Genomic DNA, 25,521 nt, shown 5'->3' with positions numbered 1-25,521 from the left:
AAAATGAAGCACCTTGAGAGAAATAGACCATGGCAAAGAGAAAAAAAAAAGTCTAAAATCCAAAATTGAGTTTTTGTTTCCTTTCAATTTTTAATCTGAGTGAGCTATCAACCAACAGTTCCTGGGTCTCTGCCTTTGCCCCGGCTCAAATGGCAAACCCTCCCCTCACCAGCACCATGTGACCATGAAAGTTGAATATGCACTGTCTTATCTGATCCGCCATGTGAAAAGGATCCAATCCAAATGCCAAAGCAGGGCCATTTCAACTGGAAACAGTCCATACCCATTTTTTAAGATTATTTATAAGGAATTTCTGCTTTATTGGACAGTAACAGTGAAGAGAGACAGGAGGGATGGGAGAGAGAGAAGGATGAGTCGTGACAAAGCTCCCAGGCCACCAGGACGCCCCAGTTCGTACCAATTTTACATTGTACTGTATATACTTGACCTTATGGTGCACTGTCCAAATACTGAATGTTCAATGACTGATGACATTTTTCTCTGAAAGTTATATACTGACCAGACCTGGGTCAAATAGGCTTTGCCTTCCTATTTGTTTGGACTTGAATGAGGTGTGATATGGGCGGGGATAACCATTCAGAGGGTGTCAAGTAAGTTGTCAATCACAAAGAAATACTAAAATGACTTCCAAATATTTATTTGTGACAATTCAACCTTTCTGGCTGTCATTATATTTTCCTGCGTCACACATCCCACCCAGCTGGCACTTAGCAAGGATAAAACAAACCATAAAAAGATAAAACAAACCATAAAAAGTATTTCCAACTACTGTTTGACTGTTTGACCCAGGTCTGTATCATAGATTATTTTTAATATTCTATAACCCATTCATAGCAAGCACAATAGTGATATTGAGTACGTGGGAATATAATGCAGTGCATGTGAATGCTTATTTAATAGAATTATGTGTAATTTGTATCTGACCAAATGAATGGATAAACAAAAGAACAAAATCTATATACTAATGTTGCTGCCTGTCTTATGGTCCAGTAGATGTGTGACGGTATAGGCTGATGTTTTCTATGGTATTCATTTGTATGGTATTATATCATTCTGTTAAACTCTGAATTGAGCCGCTCTGAACTCTGAATGCTCACCTTGGATTATGACACAAGGGACAGCAACATCATATCCTGTGTATTGATAAATGTACACAGTTTACAGTATTTTACCCCAGATAACTGAGCGATAATACAAATCAAATGAGTTCATTTGATTTGAACCTTTTCTCCGAATATAATGAATAATTTTGCCAATATTAAAATGTACTCACTGAATAAATGGGAGTTCATTTCCGACTCTCAACCTCTTTATTCTTGGACACCCATACTAAACAACACTCACACACACACACACACACACACACACACACACACACACACACACACACACACACTCACACACACTCTCACACACTCAGAGTAAAATTTCTGAAAGGATGCTGTTCCAAGCAAAAGCCCATTGATGGTACTTTGTTTCACCAGAAGCCACAAGCCGCAAAGGAGGTGAGCTGGGCTTGATGTGTGTCTGCATTGAGATATGATGAGCCGGAGATACCAGTTGCAAAACCTACAGAAGACACTTTAAGGCCTTTATCCAATTTATTCATAGTACTTCTAAGTGAGGAATCGCTGTAACCATTGTGCGTTTACCTTGAACAGAGCCTGGATATGTTATTCACCCTCTAATGGTGATAGCTTAGTTATTTGTTCAATACAGTGGCTTCTAGGACACTTTTATGCCACTTTCCTCGTCCTTTTAAAAATCATTAAGGATATTATACTGTAGTTAGATTCTTACAGCTTGTCAAATGATTGGGCTAGATATATTTTCACTTGTTTCCAATGCAGTGTCACCAGAGAATTTTCTTGAAACAAGTGAAAACATCAGATCACTAGTATCAAGACAAAGATAATGTCACTTGAGTTAACAAAAATCTTGAAACAAGTTGAATTGCGTTGGGGACAAGAGAAATAATCTAATCCCATTGGCAGTGGGGTTTTTTTTCTCTCGCTTGTTTTAAGACAAATAAGATTTTTAAATGACTTGTTAAGATGGATATTTTGCAGTGTGCGCGTTTGGTACACAGACCCACTGCGTAATTACGCATTTGGTGGGCCTATGAGTTTAGTATTTACTAAGTGAGTGTCATGTTTATGAGAGCCAGAGCATATTTGTGTGCAGGGAGGTTGGTTGGCTACTGGCAGTGTTGGTAGAACACCCCCTCCTCTCTCCCTCTCTCCCTCTCTCTCTCTCCCTCTCTCTCTCTCTCTCTCTCTCTCTCTCTCTCTCCCTCCCTCTCTCCCTCCCTCTCTCTCTCGCTCTCTCTCTCTCTCTCTCTCTCTCTCTTTTCAGCTGCCGCGATATTTTCCAGCTCTGGAGCCTCAACCGCACGGCTCGATCGATTCGCATTGATTGTCCCTGACGAGCTGCTCCACTTTCCAGCCAATGTCAGCCAGTCTGCGATCGGGAAGGAGAGAAATGAAGGAAAATCTCTGCCGCCCTGGCGGTGTCATTTCCACACACTTGGGTTGGCCGCCTGCCAGCAGACAGGACAGTCGAAAGAGGTGGAGTGGACTCGGGCTGAGCGAGAGGAGGAGCGGTCAGGGAGGGAGTTGTAAATAAAGACAAGGTGGGTAAAGATACGAGCTGCAGGCAGTGATCACCATGAGTCAAACCAACACCAGTCTAAACAAAATCAGGTAGCCTATATTTTCAGAAAAGCATTCATTTGTTTATCCCCTTCAAACACCCTATCATCATGTAATTACACCAGATTGACACTTATTTTGGTGTATGGACTTCTCTCGTGCAGGTTTCTGTCAGCCTTACAAGGTGTGTAAACTCAGTTTTGGGGGAAATAACTAGGTGTGTAAACTGTTGAGGCGTGTTTAGCCTCCACTACATCTCTGACAACTGACCACTCATTGTGCGGACAGGTTGCAGACTGTATAGGCCCAACGACTCAGGAAACAAACAAGACGCATCATTTTACATCACACTGGTCACTGCTGCTGTTTGATAGCTGCTGTTTGAAGTAAGTGCTGAGCAAGGGATGTTAAATTTGATCAGCAGACATACACATTTGATTTGTTCACAGCTTTCATGGAATCTAAGAGATAAGAGACTTGGGTGAGGGGTTAAGTCCAATTATGCAATGCCGTCTATATAAAAAGGCTTTTTATTGCTTTAAGTCTATAAGAGAGTTGACATTAAATGATGCGTTTTACCAGTAGCCTACATCCCCAAACATGCGAATTAATGTGTTAAAATAAAGTTTACCATTAAATAAGTATGACAGAAAATATATTTATGTAGAGAGAGAGAGGGAGAGAGAGAGAGAGAGAGAGAGAGAGAGAGAGAGAGAGAGAGAGAGAGAGAGAGAGAGAGAGAGAGAGAGAGAGATATGCCATTGTACATACATTCCTGGAAGTCACACCATGTAACTGTATTTGAAGACATAATGGGCCTAATTAAAGCCATATATCACACAGCTGGATATTTCCATACTAGTAACACACATTTTCAATTAGCATTTCTTGACTCAAGATTTTCTTGACTACATTTCTACCTATAATGACATGTTTCTTTGTAATATATTATATAGGCCTACTATATTATAATTTTTTAAATTCTTTTTGTAAAACGGATTGTTCAGGTTCTCTGTTCTGATTGGCTGAGTCAAGCCGTTGTAAAATACCCATTAGCAGTTAATTTAAATGGTAAAATCAAGAAAATTACCACCCTAATAATGTCGTTTAACAACCACTTTACATAGCTACTGGTCAAAAAATATACTAATAAAAAAAAAAAATAATAATAACATTTAATTATTGTTGATAAACAATAAAAGATTTACTGTAGTCCTATATGCGTTGTTTCTCAATACAATGGCATATTAACACCATTTGCGCCATTGCATTAAATAAATAAGCCACTCGAGGCAGTCATTTAGGCTACAGTGAACAGCTAAGAGTTTCTTTTTATATATGTATATACGTATATAAATGCGTATTATTTGAAACAACGCCTCTTTGCTGTCCTAAAATCACTGTGAACCATCTCATGGCTCACTGCCTAACTTTAAGTCTGCGCGCCGCAGAAAAGTCCAGTTCGGTTTTTCCGCGAAGCTCCAAAAATCTATGAAATGTGTTTGCATGTTCCTCTCTGCAAGCGGGGATGTAGAGGTGGGATTGCAAGGACCGAGAAAGCTGGGGGAACCCACGCGTTCAGCCTCTGAGAAAGTACGGTTTTCCCAAATAATTTCCGGTGAATATTTTTTTTTCTCATTTGTTATTAACACGCGGGCACTCTGTAGGATTGTGTTATCGGAGAATAAGCTTTTTTTCTCCTTTTCTTTTTTTGTCACCATTCTGCACGGTAGGCTGAGAGACGGACCGCTCGGACTGTGGGAGCCCTCCCCTCCGCTTGGATCTGCTTTGGTAGGTGCGAATAAAATGGGCCAGTGTTTGCAAATATGCAGATACATGGAAGGGAGGGAGGAGGGGGGGATCATACTTTGTTGAAGTCTGCTGAAAGTTGGGATGTCATCTTCTTATAGGATCAAGTTATAGCTGGGTGAACCGGGAGGAATGGCTCTCTGTATATCCTCAAATGTGCGACTGCAGACCATATGCTGGTACCGCAGATACCGTGGTCTTAGATCAGTGAGTCTAGACAAAAGGTATTTTGTGCGGCTTCAATTTAAGATAAAAAAAAAATGTTTTTCAAAGCGCCGCGATGCTTGTGTAATGATGCCCCAACACCGCTGTATTGGGGCGAAAGGAAAACACAAGCTACTGTCAGTTTGCTCTAACAATCTTTTTTTTTTCTTTGTTATTTTATAAGTCGTGGCCACCGCAGATATTGCTTCACATCGTGGATAGGTGTATTATTTAACCCCGATTGCTAGTGTGAATCAGCTGTTAATGACGTGCGCACTAAACTTGACGCTGTCAGTAAATGAGAGAAATTATCACCCTGCGTTCGAGTCGGATCATGCTTATATTTGACTACAGAGCGTGACACTTCTCTGTTGCCCCCTGTATATTTGAAACTTTTATTTTCTCCTGCACTCCCCTACACCACCATCATTAGCCTGCCACCCTATTAATAGCTTAAAACACAACCGATACAGACAATAGAAACCACTAGCTCGTTTCCTATTCGTGTAAAGATAGTCAGGAACAGCTGTTTGTTAGAATAGGCTGTATATTCTAAATGGCAGACCTGTGAATTCTACTTATTTTTCTTTATCTGTTTTTTCATGTCATCATTAGAAAGTTGCCAGGTAGCCCAGTCCCCGAGCTTTCACCCCGTTAACCGGGATTTACAGTGATCCCCCCTGCAACCCGCCGCCGGTATCGGTGCTCCGAGAGGTCCATATGTTTGCGAATCATTTTAAGTCGTAACGTGCACGGTGCGGTTATTTTTCTGCCTAACTTTTTGTGTGCATAATTAGGGAGAGGCTGAGGCGCAGCAGGTTATGGACAATGGATGAAGCCTTGAGTCTAATTATTGTCACCAGGCTTTTTAACTTCCACTGCGCGTGTGCGCCTGTATGAGCATAAAACCTCCTTGGTGCGTGCGCATCTGTGCGTGTGCACGTGCGCGCGCTAGGCGACAGGAGGTAGGAGGAATAGGGAATGTAGCCTACCGTAGACAAGTACGAGCCCGCAGACTGCGCGTCTGGAGGGGAAACATTGCATTTACATTGTGCATTGGGTGAACTAATGCGTTAAGTAGCCTATATTCACGTCTCTGGAGATGCAGTGAACTCCATCGGCTTGGCGTCTCAACCACCTCGTAACGACGCAGGAAATTAGACAATATTTTTCCCACTATTTAGGATCTGGCTGCAATTGCCTGGCACCTGCATGCAGGATGTAGTGACGTCAGCGAAGGAAACTTATTCAAGAGTTGCTTTAATCCGCTCGTCATACAAACACGGACAGTGGCAGGCCTATCGATTTAATTCTGGCTAATTGCCTAATGGTAAAGTCCGTTTACCTAATTTTATCTGGTATCTCTCTTACAAATGATACCTAATTGCTTGAAGTAGGGTCATGATCTCTTAATCTGTAATTTCAATTAGCAGTATATTTGTTTATTTTGGAGGGAAGTTTCATAGAGAGCCATACTTTGAGTTGCTCCTTTCTGTGTAGCCTATACATCACAGCCCCAAACTAAACGGATGAAGGTGCTTCATTGAACTCATAAATGAAGTCAGCAGGTATCAGTACAGTCATGGTGCTTGAGTATTAGGCTAGTGTGTGGAGCTAATTAATAGTCTGTGGAATATTAAAGTACCCATGATTGAATATTAGTCTAGATTTCTGGGTGCCCTCATGTTCAGATTATTATTAAAAAAAAATTAAATAACACTAGCTAATCAGTGATGGGCAAGATAAATACACACTGACACTTTCTTCCATCCATCCGTCACATTTTGATCTGTCATCTATAGTCAACAACTGAAACAACCAACCATCCATCAGTGTCATCAGTACATTAGAGTGACATCAATTTTGACTACACACACCTGTTTGAAAAAACTGCTCAGTCACATAAATCACTTAGGTTTAACAGCTGGTATAAAATTAAGCAATTAAAGAAAAAAAGAAGTATAATGTTTACTACTATCTATATAGCTGCCACTGTTCAAATATGAGGTGTTCATGCTGACACAAGTGTCACAGTGCTAACATCATTCATCCAGTGGCATTGTGACTGTTATGCCCTATAAGTACTCATCTTTGTATCATCATTACTGTGAATGGTTAATCCCTTAAAGTAAAGCCATTCGCCCAACCAATGGATTTTGCATGAAATGGGGTGTGAATGTTCCAAATAGGATGAAGACCAAGTTTTATTGTGGTTGTTGTGAAACCACCTTGCATTACAAGCCATTATGCGAGCCCCCATGCACTAATTACAGCCACTGCATGATTTATGTGCACCAAATTTTGCCCAGATTCAGAGACTTCCACCGGATTTAATTTGGCTTTTTGATATTTTTATGATGTTTGGACAAACTGTCTTGGAGTAATCACCAATTTTGTCATAGGTTACAGACTATATCAATTTCCATTGTTAGCAGCAGCCATGTTATTTGTTCGATATGGCTGGAAAATAATCCAGATCTATATCTCAGTTCATTAATGCCATGCAGATTGGCCAAAATGACAAAAATAAACTAACAAAAGCCAAGGGCAATTAACTGTTTTTCATAAAAATTCGAAATGGGGTTTTGGGCAGCATGGTGCTATAGCAAACAGGGTGACCATCCTTCAACTGGAAGGCCAGGGTTCAAGCCCCTGTGACAGCAAACATCTGCCCTGCTGAAGTGTCCTTGAGCTACACGCTGCATTCCTACCCGCTCCAGGGGCGCCGCACTCTGACTTCCCTCTGGACCGGGCAAGCAAAAAGAGAATTTCTCTTCAGGGCTCAATAGAGGATTCTGTAGAGCAGGGATAGCTGGATAAGTACACAGAGTTTCATCCTGATATGACAAAAAAATGATGTGTGTTTTTTGTCAAAATGCACACCATTTGTGCAAAAATATGGTCTTTTAAATTTGTCATTTTATGATAGTGTCCCCTTTAGGCTGGTCTTCATGAAATGTGGTATGCATGCTTCAAACAGAGTTTCTGATATAGCTGCCAGATATCAAACTAATCACATTCAGTTATAAGCTATTAGGTGACAGATCATAATTAAACTTCTTACTCAAACTAATCCTGGCCCATTTAGCATGTGTGCCAAATATTGTTACATCTAGTTGACCACATTCAAACAATATGGTCCCAAATTCTCAGTGCACACCCACCTTGGGCGCAGTCCTTGTTGATGACAGCGGTTCAAAACCAGCCGCTCCAGTGACATCATCGGCTCAGGTCCAGCCACTTAAAGCGATATCCACAAATTTCCATTTGCTGAGCTGATTCAACAAAACATGCTGTGATTTAATGGCAGGATATCAATAAATGTCTTAATTGAATGAGCAATTACATTTATAACCACATTAAGAATGTTGTGTTATGCCTCCTTAGACTAGTCAATATTTCATTGGCTACACTGAATGATTTGTTGACCAGTAAAAATAAGTAATTGTCCAACCCCCAGATTTACAGATTCACTTTCCTTAAAGTGGCAAAAACGAATCTAGCCAAGCAGACTTTATCTGGCTAAGCTGTAGACATGCAAGTACATGAAATATGAAGAGGATGACGACAGACATTTTGATTTGGTCCATAATGACCAAAGCAAAGAAAGAACAGAAATTCAGAAAATCATTACTGAAGTTTTTTTAATTAACTTTGAATTAACTTATACAAGAGACCACTGATAATTTATATGGTGGGTTTGATTGCAGGTTGATATTCGTGCCTCATCAGGCCACACCCATGTTCTACAATCTGCAGCTGAGCCCATTGGTCGATTTGAAAATGGCTTCACACACATAATTGTTGGACCGTATTGATCATTTGGTCCATTCGTATCCAGATTTGTATCTCAATCCACTAATCCTGTGTAGCAAATTGTGTGCAGATTGATAAATAAACAAGAAAGCCTTAGGGAAATATCAAGGAGAGCTGATGTTTGCAATAACTTTTGTGCTGATATGGCCCAAGGTGTATGAAATGTGGCTTTTAGAGGTTTTTGTGTTTGACTACTAATTATAGTGCCCTCGTCAGGCCAATTGGGGTCACGTTACACAGGGATCTGGGAAGTGTGAAGCTCTAATTTGGAGAAAAGTCTCATGTCTAACATACAGCAATCACAGGGAAATTGAGCAAACATGTTTAGATGGACAAAACAACAAAAACAGCCCTTTCAGCCCTACGGTATTGCCAGTTGTGTGGTATAGTGGAACAGTTTGCATATCTGCGCAAAAACTAGAGGGAGCTTCTGTGAGCGAAGGGAAGGGGAAAACTGACACATATGGAGGAAGGGCACAGATCACTAGAGCTGAAGCCTTGACACTGGACTGATTAGCCAAAGAAAGACTATGCCATGCTCAGGTTTGATGGTGATGGCCAGACTGTGAGTGATAGGTCAGGAGGATGGAAGACACACACACACACACACACACACACACACACACAGCAGAAGAGGGTGCGAGTAATGCTCAAATTGGTGCCGCTGCATTCACTTGTTACACATCGTGGTAACCAAGGCATACGTTGTGGCACATCAGTTTTGGCTACAGCCTCATATCGTTTTGGCTGCCTGGGATAATTTCTTACTTTCTGTCAGAAAAGCAATCTTGAAGATATAAACTCAGCCAGGTCTTATTGCAAAGCCTGAACACAACCTATAAACATGCAAAGTAAGCATTTGTATAAGTGTTTGTCATTCCAGATTGGTTTGCCTTGTGAGCTCCTTAGTGTCTTATTGGTGATAAATGTTGCAACCATGTGATTGTCTATGGGTGACATCAAAGTACAGTTTGGGACTTTTGTCAGGTAACAAAAACTGTGGTTGATGAATAAATAGCATCTGAAAAAGTCATGCTTTGGTGAGAGTAGAAAGCAGGCAAGGCTGCACAATAGATGAATATACAAACTTGACATATGTACCAAATATAACTTAATTCATTTATATGCTAGCTGTGATCTATTATACTACCTTAACTCTAAACTGTGTGCGTAGGTGCAGTCATATTCATCTGCTTTTTCTTTTTTTTTATAAACACCATAGTATAACATAATAACATTTCAAAGTTTCTTAATGACTGAAAAATTATAGCTCAAAGTAATGCTTGTCAGACTACTGTTTTACATTAAAATACAAATTAAACCGTGCTTAAATACAAATTACACTTTCTTATAATTGTATCTAATTATTAATATTTTCTGAGATATAATAACAAGAATAAGTAATAAATAATATGTGTCAGTGTGTTTGCAATATTGTTGTTGGTTTTGTTGGGAGTTACACAAAGCAAGCCAGGAATACACACGGACAATCCTGCACCACAACCACTAACCTCCAGATCATTATTACTTTTATACAACAGCAGTCACAATACGTGTCATTTTAATTAGAAAGATTTACCTTTTTCCATGCGTTCATTTAGTTAGTGAACTTGTGATTTCTCCTGGATTTTAAAGCAGCAGTGGCAGAGTGTCACTGGCAGGTCAGCTGCTGTGACAGAGGGAGGATAATGGTGTCCTGGCTAAATTATAATGTTACAGCTGATCAGCGCTATCTTTGAAACTACTATTTTCATGACCCGTGATTGCTGTTTGGTCATTTTGTAGACAACTTGAGAACCCATTTATTCATGCTGTTGCTAATATGCCAGTTTATGCCTTGAGTGGAATGCCCAAATCTTTTAGCACATTAATTTGGAACAATGATCAAACAGTTGCGCCAGAGCTGTTAGTTTATGCTGTATGATAACCAAATTTAATGGTCCTCCCCCAGCCAATCACAACTGGATACTCTCCCTGGCCATGATAAAACCTGATAAAAAACCTGATAAAAAGAAATAATGTTGTTGTAGAAGTGCCTCATGGTCAGAAGGCACAGTGAGCGCTATCTGAATCTGTTAGCACAGCTACCATACAACTTGATTGAGAGAGCATGACACTCTGGCTTTTTCTCAAACTTTTGTTTTACAACACAGCAACATTCAACAAGCCATAGCTTCCTCATTTTTTTTTTTTTTTTTTTACACCAAACTAAATGCAAGATGCATCATTTTGTAGATCCAGTCATCCATAAAACCACAAAAACCTCAGTGTGTCACTCGGTGATTATTTGCAATGCTGTTTGCAATTGGGCAAAGATGAAGTTAGTGTTAAGATGCTGCTGAGAAACCGGACCCTGGTCAGTCTCACAGAGGGAGAAACTGAAACTATGGGGCTGAGGGGCTGTGGAGCTGGCTCTGGTTCGCTGGCGCCACATCCCCCTGAGCTGGTGAGAATGTGGGGGCTGTGCTCTTGCCTTTGAAGCTTTACCTCCCACTAATTCTGGCCTTCCAATTTCCACACACTGCACAGACACCCCCCCCCCCCCCCCCATCCTCTTCCCCTCCCCTTCCCTTTGTTTCCCTTATAAGGACTGGCCCGGCCATTTCCTCAGCTTTTCTGTGGGAGGTGGTATGCTTGTTTGTGAACATGGACAGGTCAGGAGAATAGCGGCGTAGTTTTTCTTGTCATAGATGAGCAGTCACAGGAATCTTACGTTGAAACCAAGTGTATGCACGCGTTTCTGTCCAGCAGGCAGTGTCCCACTAGCCTTGTGAACCAGTCCTCCCTTTCCGAAATCTCTCAAGAAGATATTTGATCTAGCATTTTGCCTAATTACATTGCACTCAAAGCTTGAGCTTTATGACTAATTGGTGGGCAAATAATTTTAAGGCCAACAGTGGCAGCTGGTGTCCAGTCGGCTCATAAAGGGGAGTGACAGAGCTAAATGATAGCAACAAACATGATCACATGATCAGTCAGAACAGAATCAACTACAGTCAGAACAAAATCAACTTCTCTGATACTGTCTCTGAGTTATTGGCTGCATTAGTTATTGGCTACATTTAGTTTCCCAGACTCTTGGGTGAAAGAGTCTAATAAAGAGCAGGTAAGTATTCTCTCACATCTATTATCACTAGGTTATACATTCAGTTCAATAACCATTTAACTGTTAGTCAATAAACACACCATTTCTTAAATGATTGAACTCAAATGGTGTCAAATCAAGTCAAGCCAATTTATTTATAAAGCACTTATAACAACACAGGTTAGTCACAAAGTGCTTTACAGGGCAACAAGGGACATAAAAACAGATAAATACAGATGTAACCTCAAAATGGTGTTCAAGAAAGACAAGCTTCCCTTGAAAGTATAAATGAATCTGACAAATGTCAAGCCATGCTCAGTTTCAATTGAGGACCCAGAAGTATAGATAGATCAAACACCTCAGGGTGAAGAAGAGTTACAGGTGTTCACTATACATGACCTGAGCTCAACAATGCAGCACTCAATGATAATTACTGTTTGGACTTTCATTCAACACCGCAGATTCAAGCTCGTCCCTTAAATGGCACACTGACTTTTCTGTAGATGCGTTTTGCCCTCTGCACATATTGCTGTGTCCATTCATAAAAATGTGTTGAGTATTGTATCTACAAAAGTATTTTCTGTGTATGAGTATTTTAATCTTATAGTGCTTATAGTTAGACAAATGTAGTAACACAGTATTCAAAGGTAGGAATATTTTGCAAATGCTCTTCAGTGATTTATATATGTAGTTTAGCAGAACATTTAGGTGGACAATAATTGATTTCATTTTATTAGACTTTCAGTAACACGAAGAGTTCCATCACTAGTAGAAAAAGAATGACAATTTTGGTTTTGTAGTATGATAGTATAACTGTCATTCATAGTGTGCGTTTTCAAAAAAGGCAAGCCACATTAGTATGGTACTAAAACACACATGTTCATGTTTCACAGTTTCACCACACCACCGCCCGCCATGTACATATCACTAACTGAACCTTTAATAGCACAAATGATAGGGTGGTAGGGGAGGGGGGTCTTTGTTCTTTAGGCCGAAAGGGAACCTATTTTCTGAAATACTCCAGTGGAGGTGTAATCCTAATTTTTAACTGATGAATTTTGTCATGGTTTTCAAATTTGTATTAATATATTTGGTAAACGAATGACCCCTGTCCCTGTTTAATTTTGTAAAACCGATCATTTCATGTATGATCATCACTAACTATAACAAGTTAGCGCAGTATTCTGACTGCAGGTATGGAAAGCAAGCTTATTGGTCCATTGAAGCTGGGATGAGAACATGTGATAGGATGATAAGAAATGCTTAAGTGTAACAACATCTTCGACCGCTTCACTAATAGCATTGTTGAAAAGTTATTTCAAGGAAAGGCAGTTCTTTGTTGTGTCTGTCATGTAACCAGTAAACTTGCATGTAAACATCTTACCTCATGATTTAAAAGCCCAATCCCAATTAGTGTGTGTGTGAGAGTGTGTATGTCTGTGTCTGTGTGTGTGTCTATATGTTTATGCGTGTCTGTATATGTGTGTGTTTGGCCCCTCAATAATATAAAAATATTCAAATGAAAATAAGCAAACCATGATTTTACATAATGCGGTTCGATACAGATAATGGTGTTAGATAATGTTGCACCTTGCCAGCCTACTGAAGGTTATCACAGTCACTGTAACACAAGTTAAATGGCTTTTCTTCCTCAATAACTGACAATATAATTGTAAAAAATCTAAATATAATTGCCACAGTCCTGTTTTGTTTTAATTTTGTTCATGGTCAAACACACATTTTTGTGCAGCTATTACCTCATGGATTAGGGTGTTGGGTATATGAATGATTGTGTTTGCTTAATTTACCTAATAGGACCAATTTTAGACTGTTACATAGTATTTGTCAGGTATTTGGACTTAAGATCTATTAAGATATTTGGGTTTAATTGTTGCATTTACCTACAACCAAATTAATATGGAAAATGATTTTTCCGAGTGTTAGCATACATTGTTTAATAGATGTTTACTAGATGTTGTCGATGACTAATCCTGGGCTTTCTATTTACACATGTCTCTCCTCTCTCCCTGTGTAAAGTTTCCAGATTGCCAATGGAAGCATGTGGATGAGGGCTGAGCTTTAGTGCCGGCAGAAGGCTCTGGGGCCTGCCTGTAGTCGGCTGGCTGATTAGTCCATCGAGGTGAGGTGCCACTCTCGCCGGGGCGCAGAACGGACGGAGAAAAGGTCTTTGCCCCCCCTCCTCGCTCACCCCTGTCCCCTTTCCACCCTCACCCCCAACCCAGGCACATACGCTCTGGACCATGTCTAGCGGACTGTCAGAGGGGGGCCGGACAGAGGATCTGGAGCGGAGTAGCTGCAAACAGGACTCTCCTGTTATAGAGCGAAGGAACCGCAGCGGCATCATCAGCGAGCCGCTCAGTAAGAGCCTTAAGAACTCCCGCACCCTCTCCCAGTATACAGCGGCCTCCTCTGCCACCACCAATGGACACACGCACAACGGTGAGACTAAAAGCCACTCGGCCAAGCCTCAGCCGCCCCCACAGCCCCAGCCCACTGTCTCAGCACTGACAGCAGCCAAGTTGGACCGGACCCTAGAGCAGGTTCTGGAGGGACAGAATGGCCTGCTGCACTTTGCCCAGGCAGCAGCACTGTTAAAGCGGGCCGGTATGGAGCACATGCTTCTGCCTGGGGGCATGGGAGTGGGAGTTGGCGGTGGAGACGCAGGCTCGGGGGCTAGCGACTTGGAGGGTACGTCTGTCACGGACGCCGTAGGTGGTCCTGTTGACTTCCCATATGGAGTAGGGGGTGGCTTCCCCTTCAACCCGGGGCTTTTCATCATGACGCCGGCTGGAGTGTTTCTGGCGGACAGCGCGCTACACATGGCCGGCCTGGCCGAGTACCCGGCGCAGAGCGAGCTGGCCTCTGCTATCAACTCCGGTAAAAAGAAGCGAAAACGTTGCGGCATGTGCCCACCTTGCCGACGGCGGATTAACTGCGAGCAATGCAGCAGCTGCCGGAATCGCAAAACAGGCCACCAGATCTGCAAGTTCCGCAAATGCGAGGAGCTGAAGAAGAAGCCGTCTGCTGCTCTGGAGGTAAGAGGGAGCCGACAAAGGGTGGTAATGGTGTGCCATTATCTGGTGTGCCTTTCTTCAGGTTGCTCCATAAAATAAGCTTAATGGGTTTTGATCCAAAGAGTTAGGTATAGTACTGCATAATTCCAAAGTAGAGTTAAAAGGGAATACCACTCAATTAAGTCAGATATGTCATCCCTGTGATCTGCCATATCAATATTTGGATACATGAACAACTCTCTCCCAAAGTCAGAAACCAGAGAGCGAAGACCTGAGCTTGTTGTCACTGAGATGTAAAATCTGGAGTTGGGCCACAGATAAAGAATTGGAAAAGTATAACTCAACATATAAACACCCAAGGGGAGTTTCTTTGGATGGGGATATATCATCAGACTTCAAAAACAAATTTCAAGTTCTTTGGCTATAAAAACCCAAACATTATGTTTGTCCACAAAATTCTCCCATTGACTGTTGCATACCTGAATGCTATTCCCCTTTAAGGGGAGTGGTACAGAGGGGCTTTTTGGTAGCATGAGGCTTACAACAGGGAAATGACAGGTGGTGAGGAGAGTGGAGGATATGTGCTGGGTAGGCATGCACCATGGGGTCTCTTTAATCTGTCCTCCATACTCACAGCATCACCCTGCCCACATCTCTCAATTGGTGGCCATTGCTCATTCAGTGGCTAAAACACAAGATTGTTTGTACTTTTGTTTGAGTTAGTGCTGAGTACAGTACGTATAGTTGGTGTATTTTCTATTTGCACACAAGTACATCCTGCATGTGCTTGCCTGTGCGTGTGTTCATAGTAAAGAAATGTGCAAAACGTGTGTGTGGAGGTAGGGGTGGAGTATTTATGAATGTGTGTACAGTATGTGTGTGTGTGTATGTGCGTGTGTGTTTGTGCGTGTGTGCGTGTAACATGGTCCATCTGGCCATGGGGCTGTCATCTGGAGCACCAGGTGTCAGTGTGGCACAGGCGCCCCCCTCGCTGCCGCTGTCCTTCTCTCCGGTGGCACGCCTTGCTTGGCTAAATGGCCCTGCAAACTTCCTGTCTGGGTTACCTCCATAACACTCCTTGGCCTAACTAACCCAATCCATAGTGACAGAATGACCAAAGTCACAGTTTTACTCATAAAACCAATTTCAAGAAACATGCCATCACAAAGAAATTAACATAAACATTCGTGACTACTATGATAGTGTTACTTTGGCATTACACAATAAATCAATAGTAGGCATTAGAGAGGCCATTGGTCTAATTGACACTGTTCCGTTTAGAAACTGAAATTATGTTTGAAATTATTAACTGTTTTATTTCTTTCTGTTTTTGATGTTGAGGTTGACAGGTTGGCTTCCAGGTTAGAGAGGACATTTGTAGGCTGAAATCCACAATCAATCCACAATGAAATGCTCCTTAACCAAAATGGCCAACAAAAACTGCTAAAATAAACACACACACACACACACACACACACACACACACACACACACACATTTCATTAGCTTTATAGTAGAGGGGCTGGACTTGCTGCCTCACGCATTGGTCATGGGCCATTGTGGCTGAAAGAGCATTACTTTCTTACATGTTGAGAATCATTTAACTGATGCGTCTCGGTCCTGAATACCAGCATGTTGTCTTTCAGTGTTGTATCGCTCTTATGCAGTTGCAAATTGTTGAGAGGTTTCATTTGTCCCTCTATTGATGATTCACCAAATCGTGGTGAAACGTGTCAGCTTGCTATGTAGGTGGTAAGATTCTATGTTGGTGAGAGAAATTTTTTTATTTTAATTTATGATTTGCTGTTGATGTTCTCGTGGCAGTTAGCCTAATACCAGTCATTCACATCAGTGATGCCAAACCCAAGGGGTCTTAAATATTCATGAATGTCGTTGTTGATATAGGTCATGCTGCTTATAACGTCACTGTCTGCTGATGTTGCCAATGGCCACCTCATATGCCACTGAAAGGAACTCCAGGGTACTATAAACTTGCCAAGGCTCAATTTTCTTTAATGAGTGTAATAGCACTATGATTATTGAATTTGCTAATGATATATTTTGTAATTACCTTGCAAAAATTCTTTACTCGTGAGACCTTGAAATATATACTGTACTACTTATTAATTTATTTAATGTACCCGTAAAGCAATTTACGTTTTTTCAGCCCCAATGTGAGAAGTCTGGTCTTGCCTTGCGACCCAGGCTAACATATACAGTACTATTGTTGTAGTACTGTCGTTAAAGGATAATAACGGCGCGTTTTTTTTAGTTTGTACCAATTGTCTAGGTCGCCCCTCTCCTTTACATTAATTTCCTGGTGGTGTCTGCACGAATTCAGTGTAGTTGAAGATAATTTTTCTCCCTTCAGAAGAAGCTGTTTAATGCCGTTTGAAAAACAACTTCTACAGACTTGAAAATCCCCCAAACTAGATAATCCTAGATAAACTAGATAATGGCGTTGTCAAAGTTTCTATTTCATCATTATTTAGTGTTGCCCAAGTTGAGTGTTTTTATACCAATGCGTGCATTACGTTACGCTCTGCTTAAAGCTGGTTCATGCCTCACGCAGAAACGGTTGCAAGAGAGTGTGTAGTCAAATTTACACAATTGCGGCCAAAACGACTGGGCACAATGGAGTTGTGCACCAACTGAAATCTGAAACAGTGCGGACAGCGACACTGTCTGATTCCAGTGGGGTTATTTCTCCTTGTTGTGGGATGTGTAGAGCTGAGATCTTGTACAGCGCCGCTAAAGTGCTGGAGGTTTCAGGTGTGCGGTCGCTATGAGAAGCGCAAGAAACATGAATGCCAAGGTACACGAATGGCATGCCTGCAGCTCCCACGCATCTACCCACACAGAATGCATGAACCAAGCCTCACTCTCAATCACCTGACACCCACGGGAAGAAATCGACGTCTCCGCCAGGAAATAATCCCTCAAAAACATGTCAAGCTAGGTTTGACACCGTAAAGTTTGTATTTTAAAACTAGTAAATGTTAAAAAATCTAATTACATATGGCATGCATTGCAAAATGATTGGGGAAATGTAAACTAGACAGACAGTAGTAAATGCGCTGTAACTCTAAATGACACCGGTATTCTCCTTTAAGGGGGATCCAGCAGAAACAGGTCTGCAGCCTGTTTTAGACTTCTTTTCCCAACTTAGTGTGAGAAACACTCAAAGATGTAAATATAGTACATACATGACCCTTTTTTTCTTTTACTATACAGAGCTTTAACAGCAGTGCAACATTTTCAATTTTGTCTGCTTTTTATTTGTCCTCATACACTCATACATTTCCCATTAGCCGGCCAATAGCTGTCTCAAATGGCTTTGTTATTAAGTCAACAGCTCTTGTTCAGCAGGTGATTAGATCAGAGAATACAGGCCGGACCACACTGTCAGTGAGCGTGATGTCATCAGTACAAGCTAAATGTCAGATGATGAGATTCATGGAGGATCTGCTGTGTCAGGGAAGAAAGTGGAGGACAGAGAGTCAGCAGTAAATCCCACATGTCAATAATGAGTGGATTATCTTTGTGCAAATAGTTAGTGAAATAAGATTATCAGTTATATACATATACCTACATATATATATATATATATTTTTTTTTTTTTTGTATTGTGTGCAGACTGAGCCACTGTTAAAGGGATATTGCTGTTTCTCCTTAACGCTCCTGCACATTCAGGGCGTCTTGGACAGCACCTGGACCAGAGCAGGACAGTGAACTGCAGTGAGCCTCAGCTGTAGCTCAAACAGTCCCTGAGTGTTACATACACACACATACACACATACACACACACACACACACACACACACACACCACCACCATCAAACAGAGATAGAGTGGCACATCCCCGTCCACTGTGGCTGTTACACTGAGTGTGCAGTCTCTAAAGAGGCATGGCGTCTTTTTTTACTGTGTCTTGCGGTCAGCCGGTCTAATGGTTTGGTGCATTGTCTTGATTGCTGTGCAGCATGTTTATGTGTGATGTGAGTGAACAGTGGATGAAATTTCTTGGTTTTGTTTATATGGAAGTTTATGTTTGTGTGTGAGTGAATGCGTGTGAGTGTGTGTGTGTGTGTGCGCGTGCGTTAGTATACAAGTGTAGTCCGGCAGCTATGTGCTTACTTTAAGGGTGTTGACGGTTTCCATTGAAAGCTCATGGCAGCTCAAAGAGGAGCGTAAAATTGGCAAGTGAGGGGGAGTTAGCATGCCGAGGCCTTTGCCACCTCATACCTCACTGGCTGAAGATGTCTGGATTTATTCTGGGAATGCTACATTTGAGAGAAATAAGTGGGGAGGCAGTTCCTTTCTGCTGCATGTCTGAATACCCTCCAGTGGTGTCAGTCTCATCGTTGCTGCTCCTCACTGAGAGGGAGAAGGGGGGAGAGAGAGAGAGAGAGAGAGAGAGAGAGAGAGAGTGAGTTAGGGAATTGTAGTGTAACATGTTTTCATTTGTATGTTAATGTAGCTATTACATCCAGGATATGTCTGTGTGTGTGTGTGTGTGTGTGTGTGTGTGTGTGTGTGTGTGTAATATTTAAAAGAATATAACAGGATATATATAAAATATAGATAAAAAGATCAGGGTTGAGTTTTTGTGGTTGGACACTCAATTTTCAATGTCTTTTTTCAATTCAATGAGCTTTATTGGCATGACATACATATGTATATATTGCCAAAGCATGCAACCACAAAACAACAAATACAACAAATGTAAGACAAGATGATAGCATAAATTATACAACAGATCAGACTCTTTTTTTCAAATATTGGTGAATAACAACATTCACCATTCCAAAGTTACTTTTACACTACTGCACATACAATTACTAATTATTATAATACATACACACAAATGTAAACAATTCTGAACTACAAGTTTATAAAACTCATAGTATAGTATAAAGCTCAATGTTTATACTATACTATATAATATATTTTGTAATGAAATTCAATGGTTGCATCACAGACTGTGTCTGTACGCTTATTTGTTATCAGACACAGCCAAGTTCTGTACATACAAGTGTTGGACATGCTGTCTGTTGGGGACCACTTTGCCAGTATCAGGCATGTAGACATGGGAGCAGCGTATTCCCCCTCGATCCTCCTCCCTTCCTCCCAGACACCGTACACCAGACGATCAGGACAGCAGAGACACATGCAAACTGACAGGCGGGCAGACTGACACCGAGACGCATGGATCTGTGGGCAAGTTGCTGGGCAGACAGAGAGACAAGTTGGAGTGGACAGAGGCAGCTAAGGAAGACAGACAGAGAGAGAGAGGGGGAGAGAGAGAGGGAGAGAGAGAGAGAGACAGAGGGAGACAGAGGGAGAGAGAGAGAGAGAGAGAGAGAGAGAGAGAGAGAGACTTCCCAGAGACTAGCAAGCAGGAAATCAGCCAAGCCAACTGATAACTGGATTGCGCCAACAGCAGTGTATTCGCAATCAGTCAAAAGTTTGGACACACCTGATTGAATGTACTGTGTTTTTCATTATCTTAAAGCCATTTTGATCTAAAGGCTTCTGCTTAAATGCTTGAAATCTGCTTTTTAGACAAATATAAATAGTGAAGTTGATGCCTGTGTATGAATTTCTTTCCAAAGCCTTTGCCTTTCCATCAAGGCAAAAGGCGGCTACTTTACAGAAATCTAAAATATAAGATAGTTTTGATTTGTTTACCACATTTTTTGGTCACTGCATTATTCCATTTGTGTGATTTCATAGTTTTCATGTTTTTACTGTTATTCTAAAATGTCAAAAATAGTAAAAATAAAGAAAAATGCGTGTGTCCAGACTTTTGACTGGTACTGTGTGTGAGAGAGACAGCGAGATTATTAGTCTAACATCAGGCGGCAGTCCACCAACACTAAGGGTCAGCGTGAAAAGGCCTGGATTCGTCCACAAGAAAGTAACTGATGTGAAGCATTAAGGCTAATGGTCTGCTCAACAGTGAGTGTCTCCCTGCAAACGGCAAATAGCATCAACTCTGGCATCCTTACACCACACCCAAACAGTGACTATATAATAAAGTAGATACCGGACTCATGCCTTTAGACTGTAATGCATTAGATTGTGCGTGTGAATTTTCCTGCCGTGGCTAGGAGATGTGTATATTTGTCCAGTAAGAAAAGTCTCAGTCACATATTTACATATCAATCACAATTGACTTGTGGAAGGGATGGCAAGCTTGGGAAAACGCCTCCCCCTTTAGCTAGACAAACACAGTGAGTGTTTATGCCAACTGGAGGTCATTGGTGTTTTGACTCAGCCGTTTGAAAGGTTTACTTTCCTGCTCCTTGTGAAAAAGAGACAGTGTTACATCCCACATACTGTATGTGGAAATGTTTTGTGTTCATTGTGTCTGTTAGTGTTTTTCTTTGTGGCTGTCCACAAGGACATCCTCACAACCGTCGGCGATAAAGCCGTGAAACAAAAACCAGAATGCTCAGTGGTGCCGCGGGGCAAAAATTGACTCTCTTTACTCTAACAGGCCATTACAATTTGGGCTGTTCATTAAAGTTCATTAAAGTTCAAAGTTCATTGAAGAAGTGATTAGTCTGTCAGTTCCACTTTTGCGGTGTGCTACACACAAAACTTTTCGTGTTGTGCTAAAACAAACTTGTTTGTGTTGTTTGAAAATCACCATGTCCACTGATTGTAGTGGTTGGACACTTCACAGCCACAACTCACATTATGTTTGAATCAGTGGTTTTTAAGGACGGATTGCTGAACTAAGTCGATTTTTTTTTTTTACACTTGCGTGATAACGAAGAAAAATAGCATTAACACTTAAATTGAGGGAACTGTGTTGTTTTTCTTCCCATAAATTACATCATGGTCAGTCCAGCTTTACTAGTTTTTCGACATTGGTGGCAACGCCAGATGTTGCTGTCCTTTTTTAACAGCTGAGTGCTGCTGTAGAAAGGTCATCATAGAGATGGATAAGGAGCTAAAGATACTTAACATGGAGCATGAAAAAATGTAATGTAAAAATTACCAGTCATTTATGGCAAAAATTATTTTCTGAATATGTAAGGTTATGTACATATGTGTGTTGTGTGCTGTTGTCAGGTTTACCTGTGACCAGATTGACCAGATTCTGTATCACACACACACACACACACACACACACACACACACACACACACACGTACAAAAACCACCCTACAACAATGTATTTTAGTGTTATCAGTGTTTATTGATGTGCTTCCGAAATCCTAAATAAACAAACAGATCACTTCCTATGACACCAGTGAAATAGAATTTAAAGAATAAATGAGTCCCTTAAAAAAAAAAAAAGGCAGTTTGTTTTGAGCAAGCTACTTTTATACTTTACCTCAGCTGAAGGCGCGTGGCAGCTAGTCTACCATAGCGGATGTTGGCCACTTGGATAATCCTCCCATTGGCTCTGGCAAATTTTTGTCCAGCTCCCTCCCCTTCCACTCTGCACTGCGTGTTCCCTCTTTCAAAATCCCCCTACAATACGCAACTACAACAACGAAGCTAGTTGTCCAGCTAGCAGCAAAACACTAGCAAGTTTATGATGGAAAAGGAAGAGTTTGATCCAGCACTCTTGAAGTCCTGTGCGATTCATTCAGTTGATATCTTAAAAGGCTCTTCTCAGGCGTGCGTGCTGGTTCCACAACATTTCACCCCCGACACTTTTTTGGAAAGGCGCTGTCACTGCGTCATGGGCAGCGCTGACCACAAAAGCGATCGGTTGCTTGATAATCAAACAACCCCAACTGTGTTTTTGCACCATGTTCAAAAATGGGTTCTGCCAGACCGTTCCTCTGTGCTGGTGCAGTGAAAACGAAGTGTGGAGAGCGGTCTGGCTAGGCGAAACTACCCGCCAGCTGATTCCCAGCCGTTCCATCAGAATGGGACATCCAACACGCAGCTGAGATAAGAACCAGACAGGAGTAACAAAGAATATAGGAGGAGTCTGATAAAAGCCCCTGAAACATCTGTTCAATATATCCAAATCTGTATCCACCAAGCAATGTTTGCTTCATCTTTGAGAAATTGATATGAAGTATGATGTGAACTCATTCTCATCCCACCACAGCTGCAGTGTAAGTTACAAGCATAATGTAGACTATGAACATCACTGTTTCAACGTCTCTGCTGTCAGATTATCACAGATTGAGTCAATTTAACACATTAAGTTCAATGCACTATATTTGGCTGGACACATCACAATAGTTCCATTGTGTGATGTCTTTTTAAACAGTTGAAACAGTTTCATTTTTGTCAGCAGGAGTTGACGTTCAAAACGAAAGTAAATGAAACCCGGGCAGCACAAACTCAGCTGTCATTCAGTTTCATGTCTTGGTACGAGCAATGGCTTTCAAATGAACAATGTTCTGCTGATTCTAGGGTAGAGGAATGGTTTAATTGGGCCTGAAAATTAATGTGGGTTGGTAGTAATATAGGTTTCAAACTAACCTCTGTGAACTAATGGGCCATTTGCCTCTGAGTAGCCTGTGTTTTCAAAACTTATGATCTCATAGCAGTGGTGCATGAGAGTCAGCTTCTTTGTAGGGGAAACATTGCAGTCAGATAATTGTTTGGTTTACTTTCTGTTGCCCAAAAATATCCAACAGATTCTAAGCCTTATGATATAAAGTTTACACAGCTCTTAAGCATTATTATTTAATTAGAATAAATTTCCTTGAACTTATCTGTTTCTATGCTATACTACAATGCCACTCCTCAGTGTCTTCATATGTGAATGTGAATGTAAAAGTAAAATGTGTGTCAGCTACATATGTCTTCTTTTTCCATTTTCATTAGTTAGGTATGATTTTGTGTGTGTGTGTGTGTGTGTGTGTGCGTGTGTGCATGTGTATTTGTGTTGCTTTGCACTCACAGTATGTATGATTCCTTCATAAGCCTTCTGCTGTGGAGTATTAATGGCAAAGTGAATCTGAATCCGTAGCGTGTGAGAATTTTAGTTTAACAGCCTCAGTGTTTGGTGCGATTTTGGGGGTGTACTGTGAGTGTTGGTTAACGTGTCAGTGTGTGTGGAGGTGTGTGACTGTACTTGAATACATATTGGTTAGTGTGAGAGTGTGTGTGGGTGCATAAATGTTTGCCGAGCTTCTCCTGCCTCGCTCCAGGCAGAGCTGGAGCTAACGCAAGATTCTGTGCTGCAGTCGAGTTGCACTTCGCAGGACGCCAACCGTGCTACAGCTCCAGGGACCTCAGCCGCTCTCTATCTCCTGACTGGCAGGCCGCTGCTCAGCCCTGCAGCTGCATGCATGTGTGCCACTCCTGCTTAGCGCAATCAGACACAGAGATACCACACTGAGAAGAGGGGTGGGGGACAGAAAGCAGCGTCACCAATTTGGATGGTGTGGTGCGGTGGTGGGAGAGCGACGTGTGTGGTGACTAAATAATAAATGTGGCATATCGGGTTTTGTGTGAAGCCAGGACCGTTGCCCATTGCTGTGGTAGTGAGGGTGGGGGGGGGGGGGGGGGACAGTTGATGGGCCAGACAGTGTAGGATGCAGAGATTTCACACATACTACTCATCCAGAGAGAGAGAGAGAGTGGAATAGCAGTAAGGACAGAGAGTGTAGGAAGAGGAGGAACAGAGGGTAACAGTATGTGCGCCTCTGTGTCTGGGTGTGAAGAGACGGTTTTTCAGCAAAGTAGTAGTTTTGTGATGTATTTACAAACAGTCATAATAATGTGTTGCTTCTTTTTTTTTAAGAGCTGCTTTCATTAACAACTCCAACCTGTGCCCCTGTCCCCTCTCCCTTCCCTCCCTGTCTTCTGTTTCTCCAAGAAGGTGATGCTTCCTACAGGAGCGGCGTTCCGGTGGTTCCAGTAGGACTCCTCCTCCACTCCCTACCCAAAGCTCTGCCATCAAGTGCAATGCCAACTCTTGGATTGTCTCCGGCACAGACACTGGCTCATAAGCAAACAAGCAACAAATAAAATTATACAAAAAACAAAGCAGAAATGAAAAAAAAAATAATAATAATCAATCGGGTAATGGATGCACCTACTTATTCCTTGAACCAAAAATGAAGCATAAAGAAAAGCATCTATGGCAACTTTCATTCCCTTTTATATGTTTCCATTTTGGTACCTTTTGTCCTTTTTCCAGCAGGTTTTTTCTGTCGCTTAAACATGGAACTGTTCATTGCCAAACAGAAATGACGGACTGAGTGTGGACAATCAACTAATTTCTGTGTTTGGTGTTAATGTTGTTCACGTGTGGAAAGATACAGTACTTGTGTAGAGAATGTAAATTTACAGCTATATTTTAAAACTAGTGGCTAATGGCAAACATTATTGTAATTCTTCACCATTATGTTACTTAAAACCCTTGTCTATTTTACGATTCGTTTTGTTGAAGAATATAGTTTTGAAACAGATCGGTGGTTGTCTTTGAAAAACAAAGAACATGTTTCAAACTGTACAACTGTAGATTTGGGACTGAAACGAAAGTGAAAAAGTCATGTTATTGGGCAGAATTCCAGAGACTCTTCACTGGGATGAAGATGCTTTCCGCCAGAATCATCACTGTAATCTCCCCAATCACCCAATCAACCCTCCTTTCCCTCCTCTGTATTTCCAAACTTTTCCTTTAGTGAAACTGGCAGCCTTATGTTACTGTGGCCCTACTGAGCATGTGCCAATACTGCTCAGGGCAATAGCACTAAGAGACAGCACTTGCTCTGAGTCTACCCTACTGAACGCACTGAGACAAGATTTCTTTTTTTTTTATGTTTGTTTATTTGTTTTATTTTCATTTTTTATTTTTTTGTTTTGTTATGTTGCTGGGTAGCTACAGCTTTTAAAAATAACCGATCTTTGTATTCATTTAGAAAATTGGACTGGTTTTGTGAATAAAAAGGAATGCATGTATTCGTGT

The 25,521-nt window shown here is 41.4% G+C and overlaps 1 protein-coding gene across 1 annotated transcript; it reads left to right on the top strand.

Annotated features, from left to right (window-relative positions):
* Window positions 1-4,304: 4,304 nt before the first annotated feature.
* Window positions 4,305-25,521, top strand: cxxc5a (CXXC finger protein 5a). Its single transcript, XM_071898225.2, has 4 exons — window positions 4,305-4,463; window positions 13,624-13,726; window positions 13,830-14,642; window positions 24,427-25,521. The coding sequence occupies exons 3-4, from the start codon at window positions 13,848-13,850 to the stop codon at window positions 24,469-24,471; spliced, it is 840 nt and encodes a 279-aa protein (XP_071754326.1). The 5' UTR covers window positions 4,305-4,463; window positions 13,624-13,726; window positions 13,830-13,847; the 3' UTR covers window positions 24,472-25,521.

This window comes from Centroberyx gerrardi, chromosome 11, assembly GCF_048128805.1.
Source record: "Centroberyx gerrardi isolate f3 chromosome 11, fCenGer3.hap1.cur.20231027, whole genome shotgun sequence".
Lineage (NCBI taxonomy): Eukaryota > Metazoa > Chordata > Actinopteri > Beryciformes > Berycidae > Centroberyx > Centroberyx gerrardi.
The sequence above is the reverse complement of the archived record's forward strand: the minus strand, read 5'-3'. Positions and strand labels throughout refer to the sequence as shown.